General features: G+C 40.4%; 1 protein-coding gene across 1 annotated transcript; it reads right to left on the bottom strand.

The window, feature by feature from the left end:
* Positions 1-8,777: 8,777 nt before the first annotated feature.
* Positions 8,778-22,791, bottom strand: LOC124789257. The gene is made up of 3 exons (XM_047256553.1): positions 22,750-22,791; positions 10,967-11,233; positions 8,778-8,909 (listed from the first exon to the last, which is right to left on the bottom strand). The coding sequence occupies exons 1-3, from the start codon at positions 22,789-22,791 to the stop codon at positions 8,778-8,780; spliced, it is 441 nt and encodes a 146-aa protein (XP_047112509.1).
* Between the last annotated feature and the right edge of the window lie 320 nt (positions 22,792-23,111).

The raw sequence follows: 23,111 nt of genomic DNA, 5'->3' as shown, positions 1-23,111 counted from the left end.
TTATGTTTACGTAACATGACGTAATATTGTAAGTTTACAGTAAGCTACTTTTCTTGATTTTATTTACAACAGCTTTATAAAACCACAATTCATCTTAAGGAGCTGTTAATTTTATAGAAAGAGTAAATTAACAATGCTGTATCGCAGCTTGTTCGTAATAACAAAATATTAGCAGTTTTTTCTTTTTTTTACGTTTTAAATAACTTCTGACGGATTTCTTTTAAAGCTTTTGATATACTCAATAAAATTCGCATCAGTAATATACTTTGAGTAGTCATGCAATTCCCTCTTGTGCTGACATAAAATTTTGGGTCAATTCTAGTGTCAGATGTCACCCATCGTGACGTCAAACCTAAGGCAAAGAATCTACACAGAGGCAATCTTTGAAAGCAACTATCATATTCGTAAACAAACGAATGTAGCATACGATAAAATTACCATCACAGTTGACATGATTAATTACTCAGCCATGAATTATGTCGAAAAGATGTGAAGGTAATGATAGTAAATAGGAATAAAAAAAGGGGAGTCACGTGTCTGAAATAAATTATTATTGTAATTTATGTAAGTGAGAAAAGTACAGAGAACCTTTAAATCCATTACAGTACATCACATTCTGAGGTCATGATATTGTGAAATAGCGTTAATTTATTATCAAATAATTATGGAATTAATAGGACTACTGCGAGAAAGTGGGGGTTAAAGGGTTGGAAGAATTTAAAATGTAACACAACAACGGGAGAAATGAAATAAATAATAACGTATATGAAAAACAAAAAAAAAGAACAGAAGCATGAAATCGAGCGGCTACTTGTATAATGTAAATAAAAAGCTTTTTTCTTTGTTTTCAAAATACATGTGCTCACAGAAAACGACACATAAATCCTAAAAGCAACGCCAGTGCACAAGTAATGGAAATTCCAAATTGGAATCGGTAACTAGAATTAAGCTGTATAGTTCAATTCTAGTTACCGATTCCAACCGATCCACGGTTTGTTATTTAGACCATTTTTGCAACAAGCGTGTGTACTACAGTGCTACATGTTTCCTACATTCGGTACTACTCTCTTCACTATTTTTTCACTTTTTCGCCGTAGTCCAGCGATCAATAAGAACTCTACAAATCCTACAAAAACCGAGTTCACGCACTTACGGCAAACGTGTCCAAAATTATGAACCATCGAATGGTTGGAATCGGTAATTAGAACTTACCCCCTCTATATGTCAATTCTAGTTATCGATTCCAATATTTCCATTATTCGTTATTTAGATCGTTTTTCCAGCAGGTGTGTGTACTGAAATGTAATAGGATTTCTGCATTTGTAATTGCTCTCTAAACTCGTGCGAAAAAGTAACTAATATTGGAATTGGTAATTAGAATTAACGTATATAGGTCAATTCTAGTTATCAATTCCAATACTTCTTACTTTTTGTGAATTTTTTTATTTGTGTACTGTCTTTTTTTTAGGATTGTTGTGCCAGTCTCCGAATTTCATGCTACTGTTTCACATATGTTATTATTTACTTCATTTTCGCGTAGTTGTATTACATTTTAGTTTCTCCCCGCCCAAAACCCCTTAGATTCAATAATTATTGTTATAAATTAACGCCATTTTATAATCTTAAGCCTTCATCACGCGCTATGCTTAATTAATTTTATTTAAAGGTTCTCTGTATTTTTCTTTCTCACATAAATTAAACGGTAATTTACTTCAAGCATAAATATTTCTCTTTGGTTTTGCTCTTATTTACCTCTATTATCTTCAGCTCGTTTCGATGCAATTCGCGCCTAAGTAAATAACAGCGTGGACTGTGACTAATTTTATCGTATGCTACATTCCTTTGTTTAGGAATATCATCTACTGCTTTCAAATGTTGCCTCTATCTAGCATCCTTGCCTCTGGTATGACGTCATTGCTCAAAGCTGACGAGTGGAATCAGACACTAGAATTTTATGCCTGTTGTGTTCCATTTTAACGTTATTCCGTAACTGTTTACGAATGCAACTCTTACTTATCGTAAACTGACGTAGATAAACCAGAAAATACGGGTTTAGTTTAGCAGGGGATACAACCCGTCAGCCTTGACCAATGACGTCAGAATTGGTCAGAGAGCATGTATTACAAAGATGAAAGAGCTGAGAAGAATGTTCAGAAACAAAGGAATGCAAGAGAGAAAAACTGTACTTCACATATATAAGGGCCAGAAGCATTTTCACGTTAACGATATCGCGTGTTTGTATCTTAGTATTTCTCCGCAAAATACAATAGAAAGAAATGAATGAAATATATTACTAACAAAGAATACATCACGTTACATGTATGTCAGTTATATCTCGAAACTCTTTAGAACTGTATTGCTTAAGTGATGTACGGGATACAAGTTCAGCGTACGTCGATTTCTTAGTTTCAACTATCATTGCTGTCCTGTTGTTCACTTGAACTATGTGTCCCCTGCTTCACTAAACTGTAAATGAAACACCCGATACAAATTAATAGCTCACTCGAAGTGTGTTGCCTGAGTACAGTACGGAAAACGAGTTTGTCGTAAGCCGATTTCTTCGTTTTCACTAGCATTACTGTTCTGTTATTCACTTGAACGATGTATCCTCCGCTTCAGTAAACCGTAAGTGGAACACGGGATACAAATTGTAGATGTGTTGTTTATTTCGTCTCCGCTACTTCTGACAGTCCTTTGTTACGTACATATCAGTACTACTGATGACAGAAGGACCAAAGTATATAATATATGTATACCAGACTTCCGTTGACCTCTATATATGTACACGGGTAACGAAAAGGTGGAAATAGACGCAAGTTACATTTGCAACCTGTACCACAACTGAACTACACGGAGACAAGAAGACGACACATGTAGAATTTGTACCCGTACTTCACTATGGGGTAGTTTTCTTGTTACCTTGGACGCTAATAGTATCCCATTCGTTACTTGAGCTATATAGCTATATGCAACATTTGTATCTTGCTCGCCAATTGACATATATAGTGTCGGTGTAAAGGCGAAGCGAACGACGGAGTACAAATTTTAGTTGTGTCAGGGGTTTCGCCTGTGATATAGCAAGTACACATTCGAAAATGTCGTACTGATACTAGTGCTGGGAAACGAAAGAAGATCGACAGCTGAGAAATTTCTATTACGTACTTCACAACAAGAAAATACACACATTGGTGGAATAAAACAGGGAAATATATCAAAATAGTGAAATACAGTGAAAGAAGCAAATGGAAAAGTGAACTTACCACAGGGAAATATCGAGGAATAACCGAAACTCGCCTAGACAGACAGTAACGAAAATTACATACCCACAAACAGACAAATCCATTCCTATAAACGAAAATAAGACAGTATAAATTGTTCTACAAAACCAAACTAATACTCCAAATTACCTCAATATCATTGCGAATAATTTTAATGTACAATGATAGCGCTTATCCGGAACACAGAACTGTTTTATCATCTATGCCTCGAAGTGAAGACATTACTATCTATAACTAATGTACGACAGCTTTGGTCAAAGCCGACGGGTTGTATCCCCTGCTTCACTAGACCCGAAAATACAATACTGGGGACGTATTTCAACAGTATTTGGTAAATATGTAGTAGAGCAACGTATGATTTGCGTGGAACGTAAGTGAATGTATCATATCTCGAAATACTCGTCTAATCACCTACTTTAATTTGCTTGCCTCTTAAAGTCAAATCTGAGCGAATACATTTGCTACGCTGTAACATTATCTGCGCAAGGAATGTACATTTGATGAATTTTAGAACATATTAAATTGTAAGTGTTCCGTAGAGTTTTAAACGAGCACCTTCAAAGTGGTGGATTGTCTAGTTTATACTATACAGTGCTCTAGTTAGTGCCTTAGCGGTGGACGCTACACATAGTGCCGGAGTCGTGGGGTGCGAAAACGGAAATTCCACCACTTTGGTGAGATATGGTCAAGGCTTTCACCGTAAAGGCCGTGTGTTTTACAGTTTTTTCAACAGTACCAGCGAAGTATTATGAAAGGTGCGAGTTCCACAGTCCTGTGCCACATCGTCAAGGTAACAGCCAGCCGCGTCGCCACTGTTACGGAATCAGCAAACATGGACTTGATCCTGATTCGGCGATTATCCTGATTGAGGGGAACTTGCCATCTGTGTAACTGAATTTTACGAGTGGACAGTTTCGTTCGCATATCGCATAAATAGATGAACAGCCAGCCACGCCGCGAAACGGTTATGTGTGCACTCGTAAAAAACATTAGCAGAACACTTAGGATGAATTAACATTAATGGCGAGAAATGTGTCGAGATCGAGTTTGTTTGTTTACGGAACCAGTAGTCGAATAGAGAGGCTGTGCAGTATAACAATAGGGTACACTGTACTGCAAGTACACCGTGTGGCAGAAATACTAATTATGTAAACGCTCCTGTCGGAGCACAAGAAAAGGCGAACACGATCCTCTTTAAAACACTCTGACAGAAAAGTGGGAAACCAATTACCTCAATCTTCATTCCGTTTTCCACGCCTAACATTTTAGCATGTGGACGTTTTCGCGCTCTATTAACACAGAGCGTTCTAAATCGTCTTACACAGTCTCTCTTTAAAGTTAAGCCTTCATACTTAGCATCTCCCTCTCACTGCCACAGTCTACATACGTCTCTCACATTGTCTCCCTTTTCACCCATTGGTTTACAGTATACCCTGCTGCCACTGTCTCCTCACTCAGTTACACTGTCCGCAGCTCGTGGTCTAGTGGCTAGCACTGCTAGATCACGGGGTCCCGGTTTCGATTACCTGCCGGATTGGGGATCTTCTTCGCCTGGGCAGTGCGTGTTTGTGTTGTCCTCATCATTTCATCGTCATTCATGCAAATGGCGAGATTGGACTGAGTAAAGGTTGGGAATTTGTACGGGCGCTGATAACCGCGCAGTCGAGTGCCCCACAAACCAAAAATCATCATCATCATCATCATCATCATCATCAGTTACATTGTATCCATTTTTCTTTCTTTCTCACTGCCACTGTCCCCGCCATACTCCGGCACCTCAATAATTTCAGGGGTCCAACGAAACCTTAAAATTTCGGTCCATACCTACGTGTTAAAGTCCGCTGGTCTGAGAGTGTTCAGATCCCCAGGCCACTGCATGGTCTCCACTCATCTGTATTTTTCATTTCCAATGTCTCCTTTCTCTTCTTCTCCCACTGGTTCTATCTCCATCCACTCACTTCCTTTTTTTACTCACACTGCCTCTTTCCTCTCTCTTTTGATGGAACTGTTATTGTCTTCATGCACCTCTCTTTCTCTTACACTACCACTTTTTCTTTCCCACCGTCACTGGCTCCTCTCTCTTTCTCTCTCACCGACACTATCTCGTCTCTCTTCCACCGTCACTGTTTGCCTGCTACTCTGTTTCAGCACAAAAAAGCGCGAATATGTCAGCATGCCAAAATTTTTGATGAGGAAGGTGGTATGAGAGTTGAGGGGCTGCTACCCCACATCTTCTGTCAGAGTTTTTTAAAGAAGAACATAGCCGCCTCGTTTGTGCTCCGACAGGAGTGTTTCTCCACTAGCACCCTTCTTTTCCCTCCTACAGCAAGGTATGTTGCTTATATAAAACCATTTCTACACTTCACTGAATCTTTGACAGTTCATTGACATACACACATCAAAAAAAGTTTTGCATCACCCCAGTTCCCAGAACTCCTAAAGATAGACGTTGACTGTGGATATTGTATCACAGATACAGTCCCTTTGACTGTTCAGAGATGCCACAAAACCCACCCAAAGATGTAAACAACCATGCATGAGCAGCACCTATTAGACGGAGGAACAACCGATCAGTTCCAGTCATTCCATAAGGAAGGAGGTACACGGCTCGTGTTGCCTATAGTTCAACCATGCCTAGACGGTCAATACTGCGGTTCGATCGCGTCCGCATTGTTACTTTCTGCCAGGAAGGGCTCTCAACAATGGAAGTGTCCAGACTTCTCGGAGTGAACCAAAGCGATGTTGTTCGAAAATGGAGGACATACACAGAAACAGGAACTGTCAATGACATGTCTCGCTCAGGTCGCCCAAGGGATACTACTGCAGTGGATGACAGCTTCCTACGAATTATGGCTCAGAGGAACCCTGAGAGCAATGCCACCATGTTCAATAATGCTTTTCGTGCAGCCACAGGACGTCGTGTTACGACTCAAGCTGTGCACAATAGGCTGCATGATGCGTAACTTCACTCCCAACGTCCATGGCGAGGTCCATCTTTGCAATCACGACACCATGCAGCGCGGTACAGGTGGGCCCAACAACCTGCCGAATGGACCGCTTAGAATTGGCAGCACGTTCTCTTCGCCGATAAGTGTTACATATCCTTCAACCAGTCGATCGTCGGAGACGTGTTTGGAGGCTGAACGCCTTAGGCACACCGTCCAGCGAGAGCAGCATGGTGGAGGTTCCCTGCTGATTTTGGGTGGCATTATGTGCTGCCGACGTACGCCGCTGGTGGTCATGGAAGGCGCCGTAACGGCTGTACGATACGTGAATGCCGTCCTCCGACCGATAGTGCAACCATATTGGCAGCATATTGGCGAGGCATTCGTCTTTATGGACGACAATTCGTGCCCCCATCGTGCACATCTTGTGAATTATTTCCTTTAGGATAACGACATCGCTCTACTAGAGTAGCCAGCATGTTCTCCAGACATGAACCCTATCGGACATGCCTGGGATATATTGAAAACGGCTGTTTATGGACGACGTGATCCACCAACCACTCTGAGGGATCTACGCCGCATCGCCGTTGAAGACTGGGACAATCTGGACCAACAGTGCCTTGATGAACTTGTGGATAGTATGCCACGACGAATACAAGCATGCGTCAATGCAAGAGGGCGTGCTATTGGGTATTAGAGGTATCTGTGTGTACAGCAATCTGGACCACCACCTCTGAAGGTCTCCCTGTATGGTAGTACAATATGCAATGTGTGGTTTTAATGAGCAATAAAAAGGGCGGACATGATGTTTATGTTGATCTCTATTCCAATTTTCTGTACGGGTTGTGGAACTCTCGGAACCGAGGTGATGCAAAACTTTTTTTGATGTGTGTAATTCGACAAATTTAGATACTTTGACACATACAGACAATAAGAAATCATAATATAAGTTTAACACAAAATAGTTTTATTGACATTTTTCTTGGGTTCTTTGCGCATTTATAGCAGATCACCGAAATGTCTGACTCATGATATCTTAAAATAGAAAAAATATTATTAGAAATATTTTACTTGCAATGTTTCCGGGTTTTCTTTTCAGCCAATTTTTGTCATTGCAGTAACACTTTGGGCGTAGTTGTACAGGCGTGAAGTGTTGTTTTTCCTGAGACAAGGCGTCAAAAAGTTTTGTTGGCGAACAAATGCTGGCTATAAACATTATTTTGTGACCTCAGAACCCTTGCGGTGACCCTAGAGTTTTTTCCATATGTTAACTACGTGAGTTAAAGCTACATTTATGCCTCACAAGAGATATTACCTCCATATTTTACAAGCGCAAGTACGGTAACTTTGAATCTCTGGATCTTGCTAATGGTTGTGATACTGAAGAAAACTGCAAGGTTCCTGAATAACATCATCTTAAAAACATATGATAAAAATTTCGACTATTTGCCGTTAATAGAAATTATGGAAGTCGATATCGCCACAATTGGTGCTTTTGACACCCGAAAATCTTTTTTTTTTTTTCTTTTAGGTTTTCCCAGGAACTGCCCATGAACAAATGGTGCTTTCTAAGCCTCTTAAGGTCCACCCTAGACCACACCTAATGTTATAAGAACCAACCGATATTTCCAGAATGAGATTTTCACTCGGCGGCGGAGTGTGCGCTGATATGAAACTTCCTGGCAGATTAAAACTGTGTGCCCGACCGAGACTCGAACTCGGGACCTTTGCCTTTCGCGGGCAAGTGCTCTACCATCTGAGCTACCGAAGCACGACTCACGCCCGGTACTCACAGCTTTACTCCTGCCAGTTTCAACCAACCGATATGTTCAGTTTTCCTGGGCTGGAGGAAATGTGTATTGTTTAAATTTTGACTCTGTACTGTAGAATAGTCTTACATGCAGCAGAAATTCTTAACCTAGTAAGAACAGGAGTACGTAAGTGACTAGAACGCGTGGAACGAAAAATTCTCAGGAGGACAGTGCGACCTCGAAGAACACAAGGTAGTCAATTTAGAAGACGAGAGAACCAGGAACTATACACCAAGGTAGAGAGAATCTCGGACATCAGCAGCGAAAGGAGGAGTCTGATCTTTGGACACATCCTCAGAATGGACCATGGGAGGTTAACACAGCAAATAATTTTCTGGTGGACAAGAGAACCGAAATACACTGGGTCCAAGAGGTGCAAAGGCGTCTAGAAGAAATAGGAATACAGGAAACAGGTAACACAAAAGAGTAGTTTTTAAATAAAAAATCTAGGCTTTCACAGGTTTGAAGACGGAACTAGACCCACAGCAAAGTCAGAAGAGCGAAGAAGGTTGCAAAGCACGAGAATGAAAGAATATTGGACAATGAGATAGCCCAGAAGAAAAGATACTTGACGCGAATTAACGTTGTCCTCAAATGGCCAAACCGGAAAGAAAAACAAGAAGCGACACCATGTCCGTTATTCCCAAAGTATACAAATGGTCTCTAGGCTTAAGGCTATCCATAACACTTGACCCCTTGTCTCTGTGACCAACAGAACCCGAGAAATTACTCTCCGAAAAATGCTAGATGTCATGCACGCACTTATTTGCACCTTTTGTGTGAACAGTCCAGCCCACGTTGCACTGGTGGAACAAATGTGAGTCTTTACCAGATGTTTGTGGTTCTGGCCGTGTGTATGCTCCCCCAACCCGCAGCTAATTAGTAAATGAACAATTCAGATCAATCTTTAGCTGGTGGTTGGAACAAAAAGAGAACAAGCGCAGACAGGAGATAGGTACGTGAGGTCTAGGCGCTCAGTCATAGAATATTGTGGCCATGTGCATGTGCTACGTAACGTGGTGTATAGTCGTATGAGGGATTGTCTGTGTTTGTTTAACTCCACCAACCCTCGCACGCAACCCACCCCCAACCCCGTCACAGGCCGCTTACAAAATGCTTCAAGATAAAAGCCAACTATACCTCTACATCCTATTTACTAAGTTCCAAGAACTATTATTAACCGACAAACCAAGGAATGTACCATACCTCCTATGTATGTTGTACTTCGAAGACAAAAGAAGACTAGTTACAGCGAGCACAGAAACAACAAAGCAATCACTTTCCCGTGAATGGAAAACGAAAACATCTTAACATGTTTTACAACCGTGCGCTTCACAGTGGTTTGCAGAGTATGAATGGAGATATAGATTCTGCGTAGCTGTTTTCTTACTGAGAGATTCTTGGTAAAGATAAGCTTTAAAAAGGAGCACTTTACACAGCGTATTCGGTATAAAAGCTAATAGGAATTTGTGACTAACAATAACAACACTCAACATTCAATAACCATTCGAATTATCAAAAAAATTATAACAATTAAAAAGTCAAGAACGATGAGGTGTTTCCAGAAGCCGCATAGCAGTATGAAAAGTGCTTTATTCGCAGCTACCGGTTTCACGTCAGTATAGACGCATTTCAAGTTCATCTGCGAAGAATACAAATCACTGAGCGAAATTTTGAAAGGGAAGGAATATATCGCCTTGATACAGATCTGTGGTTTTTGGAAATACCCCACCATTCTTGACTTCTTAATTGTTATAATTTTTGTGATAATTTGAATGGTTATTGAGTGTTGAGTATTGTTATTATTATTCACAATGACTCTGAGCTATAGTTACCTTCCGCATAAAGTTGTTTGTAATAGAAATTTTTCTGGTGCTATCTTCGTAATGAATGGTCTAAACTCCTTTTCAGTACTGGTAGTGCCTATTTTTGTGCGTACGATGGTCAGACAACGTTACATTTAGAAGTGTCCTTACAGCTGAACTCATTTTTCAATTTGGAGATTAATGTTCCCACTTTCTGTCTGCTGTTTTCATTTTAGACACTAGACTGTTGTGTGAAGAACTAGGCGAAAGATCTGTACCCAAACCTTCCTTTTACAGTGTGTCATTGAACCGTAACTTCTCTGGATTTCCTGAGAGATTTTTCTCCAAGATCTGACTCTGAAAGTAGTTGCACCCTTTGCACATATCCCGTGTTTCAAGTAAGCAAGCTGCGCCATCAGTATATTACTTTTTAATATTGTAAGTTCAACGTTTTCTGTTTACGCTACATATTCCGAATGGTAATTTAAACCAGGATCGGTCCTGTGCCATCTTTTATCATTTTATGCGGTACACACACCTATAATAAGCTGTACTTACTGTGTTTCACCTTCCATGGAATTAATAGGCAACTGTAATAAATGAAATCCAAAATATGAATGACAGTATACGCAACGGTGGTGTAAGATCCTACAACATTTATTAATTATTTCTCAAACCCTTTTTGACTGTTACGTGATCATCAGGTACAAAGTTACAAGTATGTGATACAGTGAAATTTTGTTGAATCAAATACTTTAAATTAGTTCATCTACAGATTATCTCCATTTCCGGAGTTAGGTTTAGGAATAAAACTTCAGGGATTATTTGAGTGTAAAGGCGATGTATGACTATTTAACCAAGGTAAAACATGTTACGCATTAGCTATATACAAACTACAACAGTTGTTCATAGAAGAAAATAAATTCAACAGTATAAATATCCAATAAAACTTCACTGCACCAGCTACCTTTGTACCTGATGATTGCACAAAAGGGAAAAACCGATTTGTGAAATAAATAATAAATACTATAGAATATTACGTAAGTATTGTGTTTTCATCCATAAAATAAAGATTCTACCAAGAACCGACGGAACATTCGATCGATGGAAGCTAAAATATTTCCCACTACAAACCTCGGTATGGTGAGGTTCTTCCACTGCTCAACTGAAAGGTTGGAAAGCTCCCTGCCAGGGACGTAGCACCAGTGATCAGGAGTCTGCATAGCCAGGTAGAACATGTTGACGCTCATCAGGTCGAAGCATGAGGCAAAGCAAACGAAGACGATGTTCAGCCTCGTCTGGAACTTCCCCCGGGACCCAATGGCGTCCAGGACCTCCTCGAATGCTGGAGAAGCCTTTGTTTTTGTACTGCATTCTGGGATTCCAGCCTTCTCCTGAAAATGAACAACGAAACAGCGGTGTTACTATCGCCATCACTGACATGGAACGGTAATGAGTCCCCAACAAGACAGGCAGACATTTATTTTTTGTTTGTGCCTACAAAAGTTATTTACCTGCAGCATCAGGCAGCGAGAGCCATACTCTGCTGGTAGAGCTTGTGGGCAATATTTTTTCTGTCTGTAGAGTTATCTGGTCCTGTTTTCAATTACCACAACAGCAAAAATTAGCAGTCTCATTGACCCAAATTTATTTCGACAATATTTCAATTAGTTTTTATGTTTGTGTATAATCGCTCAGTCCATTTCATTGCTGTTTTCTCTTACAGTTCTTCGTTGTTGAATTCAGTTCCTATGCGCATGCAATTCACTTGTGTCTGTATTTGTTTGAGATATTACTAGTACATCCAGTATTCATGGTATGTGAGTTCAGCATTATGTCGTTACTATTTCGAGATTAACAACGATGGTGCAGCAATACACTCTAAGACCAAAAAAAGAAAAGAAAATAAAGAAATGACGCACCACAGAGAAATTATCCAAATGGGACGGAAATTTGTAGGTATGGTGTACATGTGCAGACTGCAAGCAAACAGGTCGTGAGAATTTCAGAGAAACTGGATGCTTAATTCAAGAGAATGAGTTTCACAAATAGAAAAAGTCAATAACACATTGGTCCATCTCTGGCCCTCATGGACACAGTCATTAAGTTGATACATAAGTTCATAGCATTATTCTGTAAGTTTAATGAACACAACAGATACACGTAATGGAGACTTCAGTCATCAATAATAAATTCTCCTTCACCATTTACAATAGTCTCTCAATGCTGGAATAAGTTTTAGCATATTGAAATGAAGCCTCATTAGTGAACAGTACATTTGAGTAGTAGAGCAAAGCAGCCATTAGCGCATTTTGTTAGTGCAGGTTGCCTACCTCAGAGGCAGGTATGCACTCAGGGGCAAACCTATTGTTCTCCTTTGATTGACAGGTCCTTAACCTATTGTTCTACTAGGAGGATCCTTCCTTTTGATTGACAGACACTTAACCTATTGTGCACCTGCCCCCTCTAACTCCCATCCCCACTCAGGAAACCTCACCCCTCGCTGCTACAGGTACACTTTCAGGTCTGAGTTATTCGATAGCCCGTCTCACTCTTATCAATTTGATTGACTACTTAATTAAACTAATCAATTAATAAACTTCTCCCCCTCTGGTAAGCCCCCTCCCCTCCCAACATCCCTCCCAGAAATTGGCAGGAAAAGAGACTCAATTGATCGGTCATTTGGAGGGAATTCAATTGCAGTGTGTGGAATATTGTTTAAACACTTTAGAAAATGTATGGAATATTATTTAATTATTTATGGCGGTGTATGGAATACAGTTAATTTATTTAGCGCAAGAATTTGTCTAGAAATCGATTGCTGTGTATGGAATATATGGAAATTGGTGGAGAGGAAGGATCTCATAACAGGAAATTCAAGGGTATAAAAACATTCAGTTTGTGGGGGTTGGATTTCTCTTGTTCATCATTCTCTGGTGTTTTGTAACGTGTAGGTCTTGTAAGAAGTGATTACATGGGGCAAACATGTTGCATAACCGAATGTTCAGCACTGTAGACTGGGTGTTTTAACCTAAAGTTCGGCCCTTTGTCGGCACTTAACCTATAGTTCTGTTAAGTGGTTTTCTATGTCACCCTCATTTCCTTAAACTATTGGACCACCTTTGATACCAAATTAAGTAATTACTTACGTTCTCCCACCATTTTCTGGTACACTTTTCGAATTTCACATGCTTTTGAACGTCATTTCTGGCGGATTCTTCTTTGTCACCCACCCCTTTAAACTATTGTACTGCATTGTACATAAAACTTATTCAAATTAATGTAGTGTTCTGCACTTAACCTGCTGTTGTGCTCTATGTGGCCCACTCACACACACCCTCTCTCTAACTATTGCACTGCTAACACCATGTTGATATATAAAATTTATGCAAATTAATAAAATCGATATTCTTCTCATGTATGGGGTAGTTTTTTTTTTAATTCATGGAATCCTATTGGTCGGTAAAATGGATGGAATATAGTTTAAACAAAAGATGGCTAATAAAAAACACTTCCTGCCACCCAATGCCCGATGCCAAGGTCAGGGTGCACCAGCAGCCCCTGCAAAGTGATGACACGGCCATCAACTGCCGAGCCACTCACCGATGTCCATTCAGGTCCAACAAGCACGAGGCAGCAGCATCTCTTTCATACCTGAGACCCAACAAATACTTGTCGAAACACATGTCCACCTAGGCACCATTGCTGGTGCAACGACACACAGCTGCACTGTGAGTCCAGTGCCGAGAGAGATGTTGGAATGCGTCTCAGAATAGGACAGGGTACGTTCTTCCTATCAACCCTAATGGGACAGCCCATCCTTCACTGAATTCAGTCGCCAAACTGCTGCTGCTGATGTGGGAGCACCGTTCTCCATTGTTTTCTGCAGACGAGACTTTCAGCGGCAAAAAAATTATTTTGTCCACATCGCCATATTGCACAGGCAGTTAAATCCCACAAAAGTTGTCTACAGATCATCAAATACATACAAGATTCACAAGAATATTGGGAACCAGGAATATATTTACCGGTGTAACTACAATTAAATATTACGATTGCTGCTGCAGTCTGACACCAATCGATGAACAGGTAATGTATCCTCTTCATGGCTGTTGTAATGGTACTTTGACTTCGGCGCCTCCGCCAATACAAAGATATAATTTACGATCGCGCACGCAGAAGAGCGCTGCGCCAGCGACCGATTTTTATAAATAATTTTGTTCGTCTTTTTACTTTTGCGTAGGTTTTTGTTTTTTTAACAACTAATTGATTAGACACTCTCTCTCTTGTCTTCATACGAAAGACGTGTATTTTTCGGCGAGGTGTTGAATGTGCTTTTGGGTGGAAATTAAAATTACATTACAAAGCGAGGTTGTTTCAATAGTGATTCGAGGTGGTTATCGCCAAATTTGTAAATTGATCATGACAGTGACAACTTGAAGAAGTTTTCAACAGACGGAGAAAAGTGAAAGACGGGTCGTCCTCCAAGAGAAATTAGGAGGACAGCCATGAAGACTATATTGTAATTAATACTGCGCATCTAACAAGATTATAAGGTAAATTTCAATTAGTTTTCTGATGCTATTTCCCTACAGTCGCTTTTTGTAGTGTTGCCGACCCGGTCTGCCATGCACGGTCAAATTACAGCACGATCTCAATCAATAATAAGTCCGCCTTATCCGTAACTGAAACCACCAAAATTCAAGATATCAATCAGATTTTCTATTTTATATTTTTCACGGCAGAGCCCCGAGGATAAGGGAACACTACACTGTGGTTCTGGAATGAATCTGAGTATCTATAGCGCACATAATTTACCTCTTAAAAATCTCATACCCTCACAGTTATCAATGTGCTACCTCTACATCCCTCACACTCATTTTCTCTGGTCATACCACAACATAAGCCACAGTAACATTACACTGCAATATATACACATTTTACACAAACAGTGCAGTTATCTTTTATATCTGTACAGTGCCCGAAAAGTTATGGTATGCCTACACTCACACCAGCCTAAAGGATGTATCTACACACTGTAAAACTTTCAAACATGTAGAATAAAAGACGGATTAAAAAAATAGTGTGCATTTCTTTTGGAGTGATCCTCGTAGTACAGCTGCCAACACCTAGCGCAAATCCACCATATTTGGGATCGGGACGCGTAGTACAGCACTGTACTCGACTGCATCTAGTCGCCTCCACCCACATATTCCGCATTTGCGCTGCGTTTGCCCTGTTTTCTGTATGTCTGTGGATTACCTCTCACCATGTACAATGCAGTGGCCTGCGGCCTTAACTTAACGACCCAGAGCAGTGGCGTTTGCGTAGCATCGTCAGTGCTAACAGACAACGAACACGCCGTGAAAGTACCGCAGAAGTGAATGTGGTACGTAGGACGAACGTATCTGTTAGTACAGTGCGGCGAAACATCGGTTGGACCCTGGACGACAGGAAAACCATGGTCTGGTCAGATGAGTCCAGATTTGAGTTGGTAGGGTTCGAGAGTGCCACAGACCAAGCCATGGACCAAGTTGTTAATAAGACACTGTGCAAGCTGGTGATGACTCCATACTGCTTCATGATGAATTGCCTATAAAATTGAGCTACTCGCTATGAGTTTGGTTTTGGTGCACAGTGATCATGCATCGCTCCTTGCAAAATGTAGCTAAGATATTGAATAATTCTTTAAATTTGGAAGAGGATCTATATCTATATACAGTCTCGAGAAAATGGTTTATAGGTAGTACAGTGCTTGCACAAGCAAATGATAAAGACAGAATAAAATATTCGTAACATCCATCGTATTTCGTAAACGATTTGAAACAGCAAAACTAGATATTAGAAAATGATAGCATGCAAAGAGGACAGTATGTTTCCATGTTTTTAATATTCGAATCTTTCTGACATACCACGATATGCAAGTAACTATGGATTTTTTCACTGGAATAATGTAATTTTTTTGAGGTTGTCGATAGCTGATGAATCAATAGCTTTATTTGTTGAAACAGCTGTCGGTTTGGGCAATGCCTCTCTTCCCACATGATACTGGTTTATAAAACGTATTGCTGCATTAGCGACTCAAAGAGAGAACTCATTTTATTAAGATCGACGCACAAGGGCACAGAACATTTGGCTTATAGAACTTTACAACTGGACCTATTACTCAGATCAGTGATCTCAGCGTTTTCCGCTTCGACTAGCGAACTGTCCATCCCTTCCTCAGATGCACAGCAACCATTAACAGCGGGCTCCGTCATCATTGCCTGCCTTGATGCATCTTTCCCCACTTTGAGCTTCCAGTTGCACGCATCTGTCGTTCCACATGTTCCTAGGCTCACAATGCAGAGACAGATCACAATATAATGTGTCTGTACCTGTCTTAGTGTGGAACTGCTATTTTTCTCCGCTGCTTCTTCTTCAAGTGAACACTGTAGCGATTCTTTTTGGTTAATAGTGCTAAATCAACCAGTCTGGGAAGGAGACATCTGTTGACAAAATGAAAGTGGTTACAAATATAGCGATTGTGCTACGTTATATGCGAAATGGTAGTAGGAGGCCAATACTGAGTCTGGATACTTCTGACAAACATTCGTTTTCACACCACATGTGTCAACCTTCAGTTGCCATGGCTTTAGTGCTAATTATATGTGCATTAACCTTTCTTTTTCAGTTATTATAGTAGTTGTCCATAGGACTGGCGACCGTAATTTTTCCCAAATCCCAAATATCTAATTAACGCCAGTTAATTGATAACGTAACGACCGCACATTTACTTTCTTTATTAACTTTACCCTTTTTCAAAATTAATTTCCACCAATTTCATTTGCATTTTTCCTTTCATTTAGATGTAACCCTTTCCTACCTCTTTACCGACAGATTAACTTCAGTGACGATTGCTTTCCCAGATTTCCATTAGGTACATGCGGTTTAATTTTCGCTGTCATTAAGTCGATAAGTGAGGGGGAGGTTACAACTTCCGTGGGTGTCTGTCGGACAATGCACAGTCACCGTACAAGACAACTCCAAAAAATGCAATAGTGCGTAACGCAGCAAGTTTCTACGAGATGACATTCGTTGCAGTAAGGCACGCAGCCTTCTAGTACGGTGGATGCAGGATGGTTTTTTTTTTTTTTTTTCGCTTTGCTCACAGCACAGCTGACACTGCTTGCCGTGAGAACTGCATAGCACAACATTCAGTCGATATGAAGGTTCTTACCCTCTACGAATCTAAGTAATCCATATTAGTTATTATCCGATTTTGTTCAAATTTGGTACACAGGCCTTTGTTATTAATGGAATGATGCTGTCAAAATTTCAGATTTTTGTTATTATAGTTATTATTTATAACTATTATTATAGTTATTATTTATTATAGTTCTGAATTACCTAAAATTCCTCAAGCCTACACTTGTTTTTTAAAACCAAGTTAGGAACAATAACAGATTCGAAGCCATTCCAAAGTTAGCAGTGCATAAAAATCAATTAATTAGGATTCTTTTTTAAACTTTAGCACTATGCATTACGTAATACCAAAATCGGTCAAAGTTATTATTTGATTATATTTTTCCGTGTGACTGCGTGACAATGATTGAGAGAGTGTATGTGGGACATACATTACAATTTAATATTTCATATTACAAGAAACCCTGTAATAACGAACCGTGGGAAAGTTCTGTTGGAACCACGATTCAGGTGGTGTATGTCGGTGTGCTCTTGCTTTTGCATAAAAGTAACCAGATTGGAAGCTAGAGGCCTAATAAGTTTATTCATCAATTTGAAGAATATTTCGCAGTTCGTTTATTTTGATTAAACAAAATACAAGAATTTGAAGTTTTGCTGACGTTAATTACTATCGAATTAGTGATTGGATAAGGCAAGATTTGCCGCGATAATGATCTGGAAGGAACGTTCTGATTGGTCGTTTAGATCAACAGCCGATCAGAATTACGCCGTTCCCACGCGAAAAGAGGAGTGTGCAGAGAGGAGAGTACCTCGAGAGAGAGAGCCGCTTGCTAGACGGTCTATGGATAACACGATGTCAGATCGCTTCATAAAAATACTCTGTAATATGAGGAAATAGTGACCTAATTTCGGTACGAACATATCGTGACTGAAGCGACTGGAGTTACGAACAATTCGATGAAGGTTTGGTGTTTCTAAATTAAATAGTTTGAGAGATATGAGCGCGAGAGCTTTCTGGTCGTAGTAACATCTCCGCGTGGCGTGTTTCGTGCTGTGCACGAAGTATTTTGGCGAGCAACTCTTACGAAGAAGACCACTGAAACGACCGAATGTTTAACTCGCCAATAGTTGTGGATCTGTGACTGGTAGGACGTGATAATTAGTCGGGTCGGACTTACTAAAATTATGACTGCTTTTCTAGTGAATATTATATATTATACAGACAGTGAACTATGAATGATAACATTTTACCATATTAAATACAGACTTGATAGCCATTTCATGTGTTTCAGTATGAATAAAATGCAGAGTTAATCTAATTTCAAACGCATTTCTGCAAGTAGACTGAAGATCCCGAACGCCCGATTTTTTATATCATGAACTTGCAGGAACTGACTTCCAACTAGAGTTACGAGGCCTCTGTGTGGCAGGTATTAGGTGGTGGTTTCATCATGGCTGCTTTACACTGCCCAACACCTATATGCTGCTACAGAGTGAAGGGACATGGGCAAGAATATGGTCGAGGTAGGTGGACTGGACGATAGCGATAACAAAAACGCAGACGACCGACCCCGTCACGCCGCAAGTGGTAGTATGCGCTGATGGTGTATTACTTGACGAACAATATGCAGTAAATCTGTCAGCCTTAGCGTACACAAAGATATGATGTGAACAGATTTTAAGTGGGCTGCAAAAACATCAACAAAAGCGTAATAATGAGCATTTAAAAACCATTACAGTACAACGGGGATCTCAATAAAAACATAAACCCACACATAAGCGAAAGGTGCATCACTAACTGTACTGGAGAAAAACTGCATCAACTTACTGCTCTGTGGTCCTTTGCTTTCTATGCTTTCATTTTATAACATACTGCAAGAATTTAAATGCTCGAAGATAACCTCAATAGTACCTAAAACCTGGCAAATCAGCTGATAACCCTAAGAGTTATCGAATAATAGCCCCGCTAAGTGTGACCTGCAAGCTACTTGAACGACTAATCGATAATAGACCCAGTACAAGATTACTTGAGACAGTCCCGCTTGAACAAGCAGGCATCCAGCCAAAACGAAGTTGCATAAATAAAATTCTGTTACTCTCCACCTCCAACGAGCCAGGATTTCAAAGTAAACTTAACACCGTAGCTGCATTCATTCACCTATCAATGGGCAACAATACAGTCCTAAGAGAAGTGATATACAAGCTTCTTCGTGTAATTCCTTGCAAACCAACATCTCGGCTAATCAACAATATGCTAAATGACCGAGTGTTACAAGTAGTCTTGGTATACAACATCATGTCTCCAAGTAAATCAAAAGAGATTTACCACACGGATCAGCTCTTGCTCCATTTCTCTTCAGTTTGTACAAAGCAGACATGCCAAAAACAAAATCAAGGAAGTTTGGTTACGCCAACGACTAAATACTTGCAACAAGGTGTAGCTACAACTAACAGTCAAAAGCAGTTCTAACGGAGATCTAGTTGTTCTGTGAAAGAACTTTCCCAAATGGTGACTCCAATCTAACGCCACCAAAACAGAGGATTCCTGCTTTCACCTAATTAATAAACTCACCAGAAGAAAACGCAACATACAATTTGAAAACACTACACTTGCAATACAACCCCTAAGCATCTTGGGGTAACCCCAGATAGACCGTTCTTTTTTGGAGATCATCTATCAAAAATACCCGAAATACTGAAAACGAGAAACAGCTTTATCAAAAAGATGTGTGTCACAACCTGGAGAGCATCGGCTTCCACCCTACGTTTCTCTGCTCTGAGTCCAGTTTTCTCAAGCGACGATTATTGTGCTCCAGTTTGGCTAAGTAGTCCATATGCATAAGAAACAGACGTCCAGCTAAATAACAATGTGAGACTGATTGCTAGTGTCATCAGTCAACGCCTACGGAATGTCTACCAGTACGCCGGCCGGGGTGGCCGAGCGGTTCTAGGCGCTACAGTCTGCAACCGCGCGACCGCTACGGTCGCCGGTTCGAATCCTGCCTCAGGCATGGCTGTGTGTGATGTCCTTAGGTTAGTGAGGTTTAAATAGTTCTAAGTCTAGGGGACTGATGCCCTCAGAAGTTAAGTCCCATAGTGCTCAGCGCAATTTGAACCATTTTGTCTACCAGTACGAAACCACATTCCATCCCGTCAACTACGACGCATAAATGCTCTCAAGAACGAGTACAAAAAGATCTGGAATAATAAAGATCTACCAATCCATGAAGATACTGGTGACGCAAACAACTGATTTTGCTCTGGACGACTACCACCTAAAATAGAAAAGGTCGCTGGGAGAGATGAGTTGCACCTTACCAAAGTATGGACTCAAGAATGGACTAGATAAAAATATAATACTGTGCCGTGTATCATCCAAAAACAGAGATTTAACTTGCCACGCAAAACACGGTCAATCCGAAACAGAATTAGAATTTAACATGGGGGATGCGCATAGTTCGGACGACTGATTGCTGCTCTCCATAATTTGTAAAAAACACTTTAGCTCTCGACAAATATTTCGCAGAGAAGTGTTCTGCACATATTGTATGTATGCAAATTCCATTCACATCACTTATCGTTCTGAAAGTATCTGTATGGAGTGTAGCCATGTATGGAAGTGAAACGTGGACGATAAATAGTTTACACAAGAAGTGAATAGAAGCTTTAGAAATGTGGTGCTACAGAAGAATGCTGAAGATTAGATTGGTAGATTACATAACTAATGAGGAGGTATTGAATAAAATTGGGGAGAAGAGGAGTTTGTGGCACAACTTGACTAGAAGAAGGGACCGGTTGGTAGGACATGTTCTGAGGCATCAAGGGATCACCAATTTAGTACTGGAGGGCAGCATGGAGGGTAAAAATCGTAGAGGGAGACCAAGAGATGAATACACTACGTAGATTCAGAAGGGAGTAGGCTGCGTTGGGTACTGGGAGATGAAGAAGCTTGCACAGGATAGAGTAGCATGGAGAGCTGCATCAAACCAGTTTCAGGACTGAAGAGCACAACAACAACATCGTTGACATCAAGAATTACATGAGGAAGACTTTTAAACCGCTTGAACATTTGCAGTTGGATACGACAACAACTAGCAGCCTATGAGGATTTTATTTCACAGATAATTTTCTCTCATGAATCAACTTTTACGAATCGCAGTCAATTTAATCGGTATAATACTCGTTGTTGGCAAGTAAAGAATCCCCATTGGATAAAGCAAACTGAGCGTCATAAATGTGAAAGAAATTACACCAAAAAGGTGGACAAAGCAATTGCATTCCGGAGTCTTTTTTGCTATAAAACCGGTTTCTTATTGAAGATTTTAGAACGACAGCCTGGTCATACATAAAGCACACCAGAGGCAAGACACAATCAATACCTTCACTGTGCGATAACAAGGGTGAAGTCCTGATGACAGTGCCACTTAAGCAGAGTTATTAAACATGCTTTTCCGAAACTCCTTCACCGAAGAAGACGAAGTAAATATTCCTGAATTCCAATCAAGAACAACTGCCAAGATGAGAAACATAGAAGTAGATATCCTCGGTGTAACAAAGCAGCTGAAATCACTTAATAAAGGCAAGGCCAGATTGTATACCAGTCAGGTTCCTCTCAGAGTATGCTGATAAAATAGCTCCATATTTAGCAATTACATACAACCACTCGCTCACAGAAACGTACGTACCTAAAGACTGGAAAATTGCTCAAGTCACACCAATACCCAAAAAGGGAACTACAGGCCTATATTACTAACGTCGATTTGCAGTAGGGTTTTAGAACATATACTGTATTCGAACATTATGAAGTACCGCGAAGAAAACGATTTATTGACATATAGTCAGGACGGATTCAGAAAATATCGTTCTTGCAAACACAACTAGCTCTCTATACTCATGAAGTAATAAGTGCTATCGACAGGGGATGTCAAATTGATTCCATATTTTTAGATTTCCAGAAGGCTTTCGACACCGTTCCTCACAAGCGTCTTCTAATCAAACTGCGTGCCTGCGGATTATCACCTCAGTTGTGCTACTGGATTCGTGATTTCCTTTCAGAAAGGTCACAGTTCGTAGTAATAGACGGAAAGTCAGGCGTTTTTCGTTGTGACGGGATTTTCTCATGAAATTTCAATCACCAGTTTTCTCCTCTGATTGCGAAAACATTCTGTTGGCACCCACCTACGTAGGGAGAAATGATCATCACGATAAAATAAGAGAAATCAGGGCTCGCACGGAATAATTTAAGCGCTCGTCTTTCCCGCGTGCTGTTCGAGAGTGGAACTGTAGAGAGACAGCATGAAGGTGGTTCACTGAACCCTCTGCCAGGCACTTTATTGTGAATAGCAGAGTAATCACGTGGATGTAGAAATATTAACATTCCTAAACAGTTTTTAACGCAATTTGATTTTTGTCGATTACAGCGCTATCTATAACGCACTGAAAAAAAAAATTACTGCAGAAGTTATGCATTTTTCCGAGAGAATCCGAATCCTCAATAGAAAGTAGGCCCCCTCCCTCTCCCGCGCCTTGGGGGTGGGGCAGGGGGGTGGAGTTTGGTGTCATTGGAGGTCCCTCTTCGAGATGAACAATTTTTCTTTTTTAATTTGATTTCTAGTTTTTCAAATAATACCAAAACAGTTTCAAATGCCTCGTCGTGTATAACTGTGTAAATATATAATGCAGGGTGCGTTTGTTGTTTTGTAATTGGGCAGAAGTTTCACAGTACCTCTAGTGCTTGCAGTTCGCCGTTGCCGATGTCTTTCTCCATCCCTGCACAAAGACTTCTGTTGAAGAGGACAGCACGTTCGCTCACTGGGACAGTTTGTGACGCAGGAGACTGGAGTCCCGTATCACAGCAACTGCTGTCATACTGGGTATCTGCTGACGTCAACTGGAGCAGGAAACCTTTTTCTTGTTTGCATTTGTGAGGAAATAACACAAGTGATAAAATTCATGTCTAATGGATGTATGAGTAACAAATGGACGAAGATGAGACGTATATAACTATCTGACAAGTCAAGAGGACGATAATTTATGAACACAAATGTTCTCATTTTGAGGTTGCTTATGCTATAACCACAGACGGCT

The sequence above is a fragment of the Schistocerca piceifrons genome, chromosome 3 (assembly GCF_021461385.2).
Source record: "Schistocerca piceifrons isolate TAMUIC-IGC-003096 chromosome 3, iqSchPice1.1, whole genome shotgun sequence".
Lineage (NCBI taxonomy): Eukaryota > Metazoa > Arthropoda > Insecta > Orthoptera > Acrididae > Schistocerca > Schistocerca piceifrons.
This window is presented reverse-complemented; position numbering and strand designations above follow the sequence as displayed.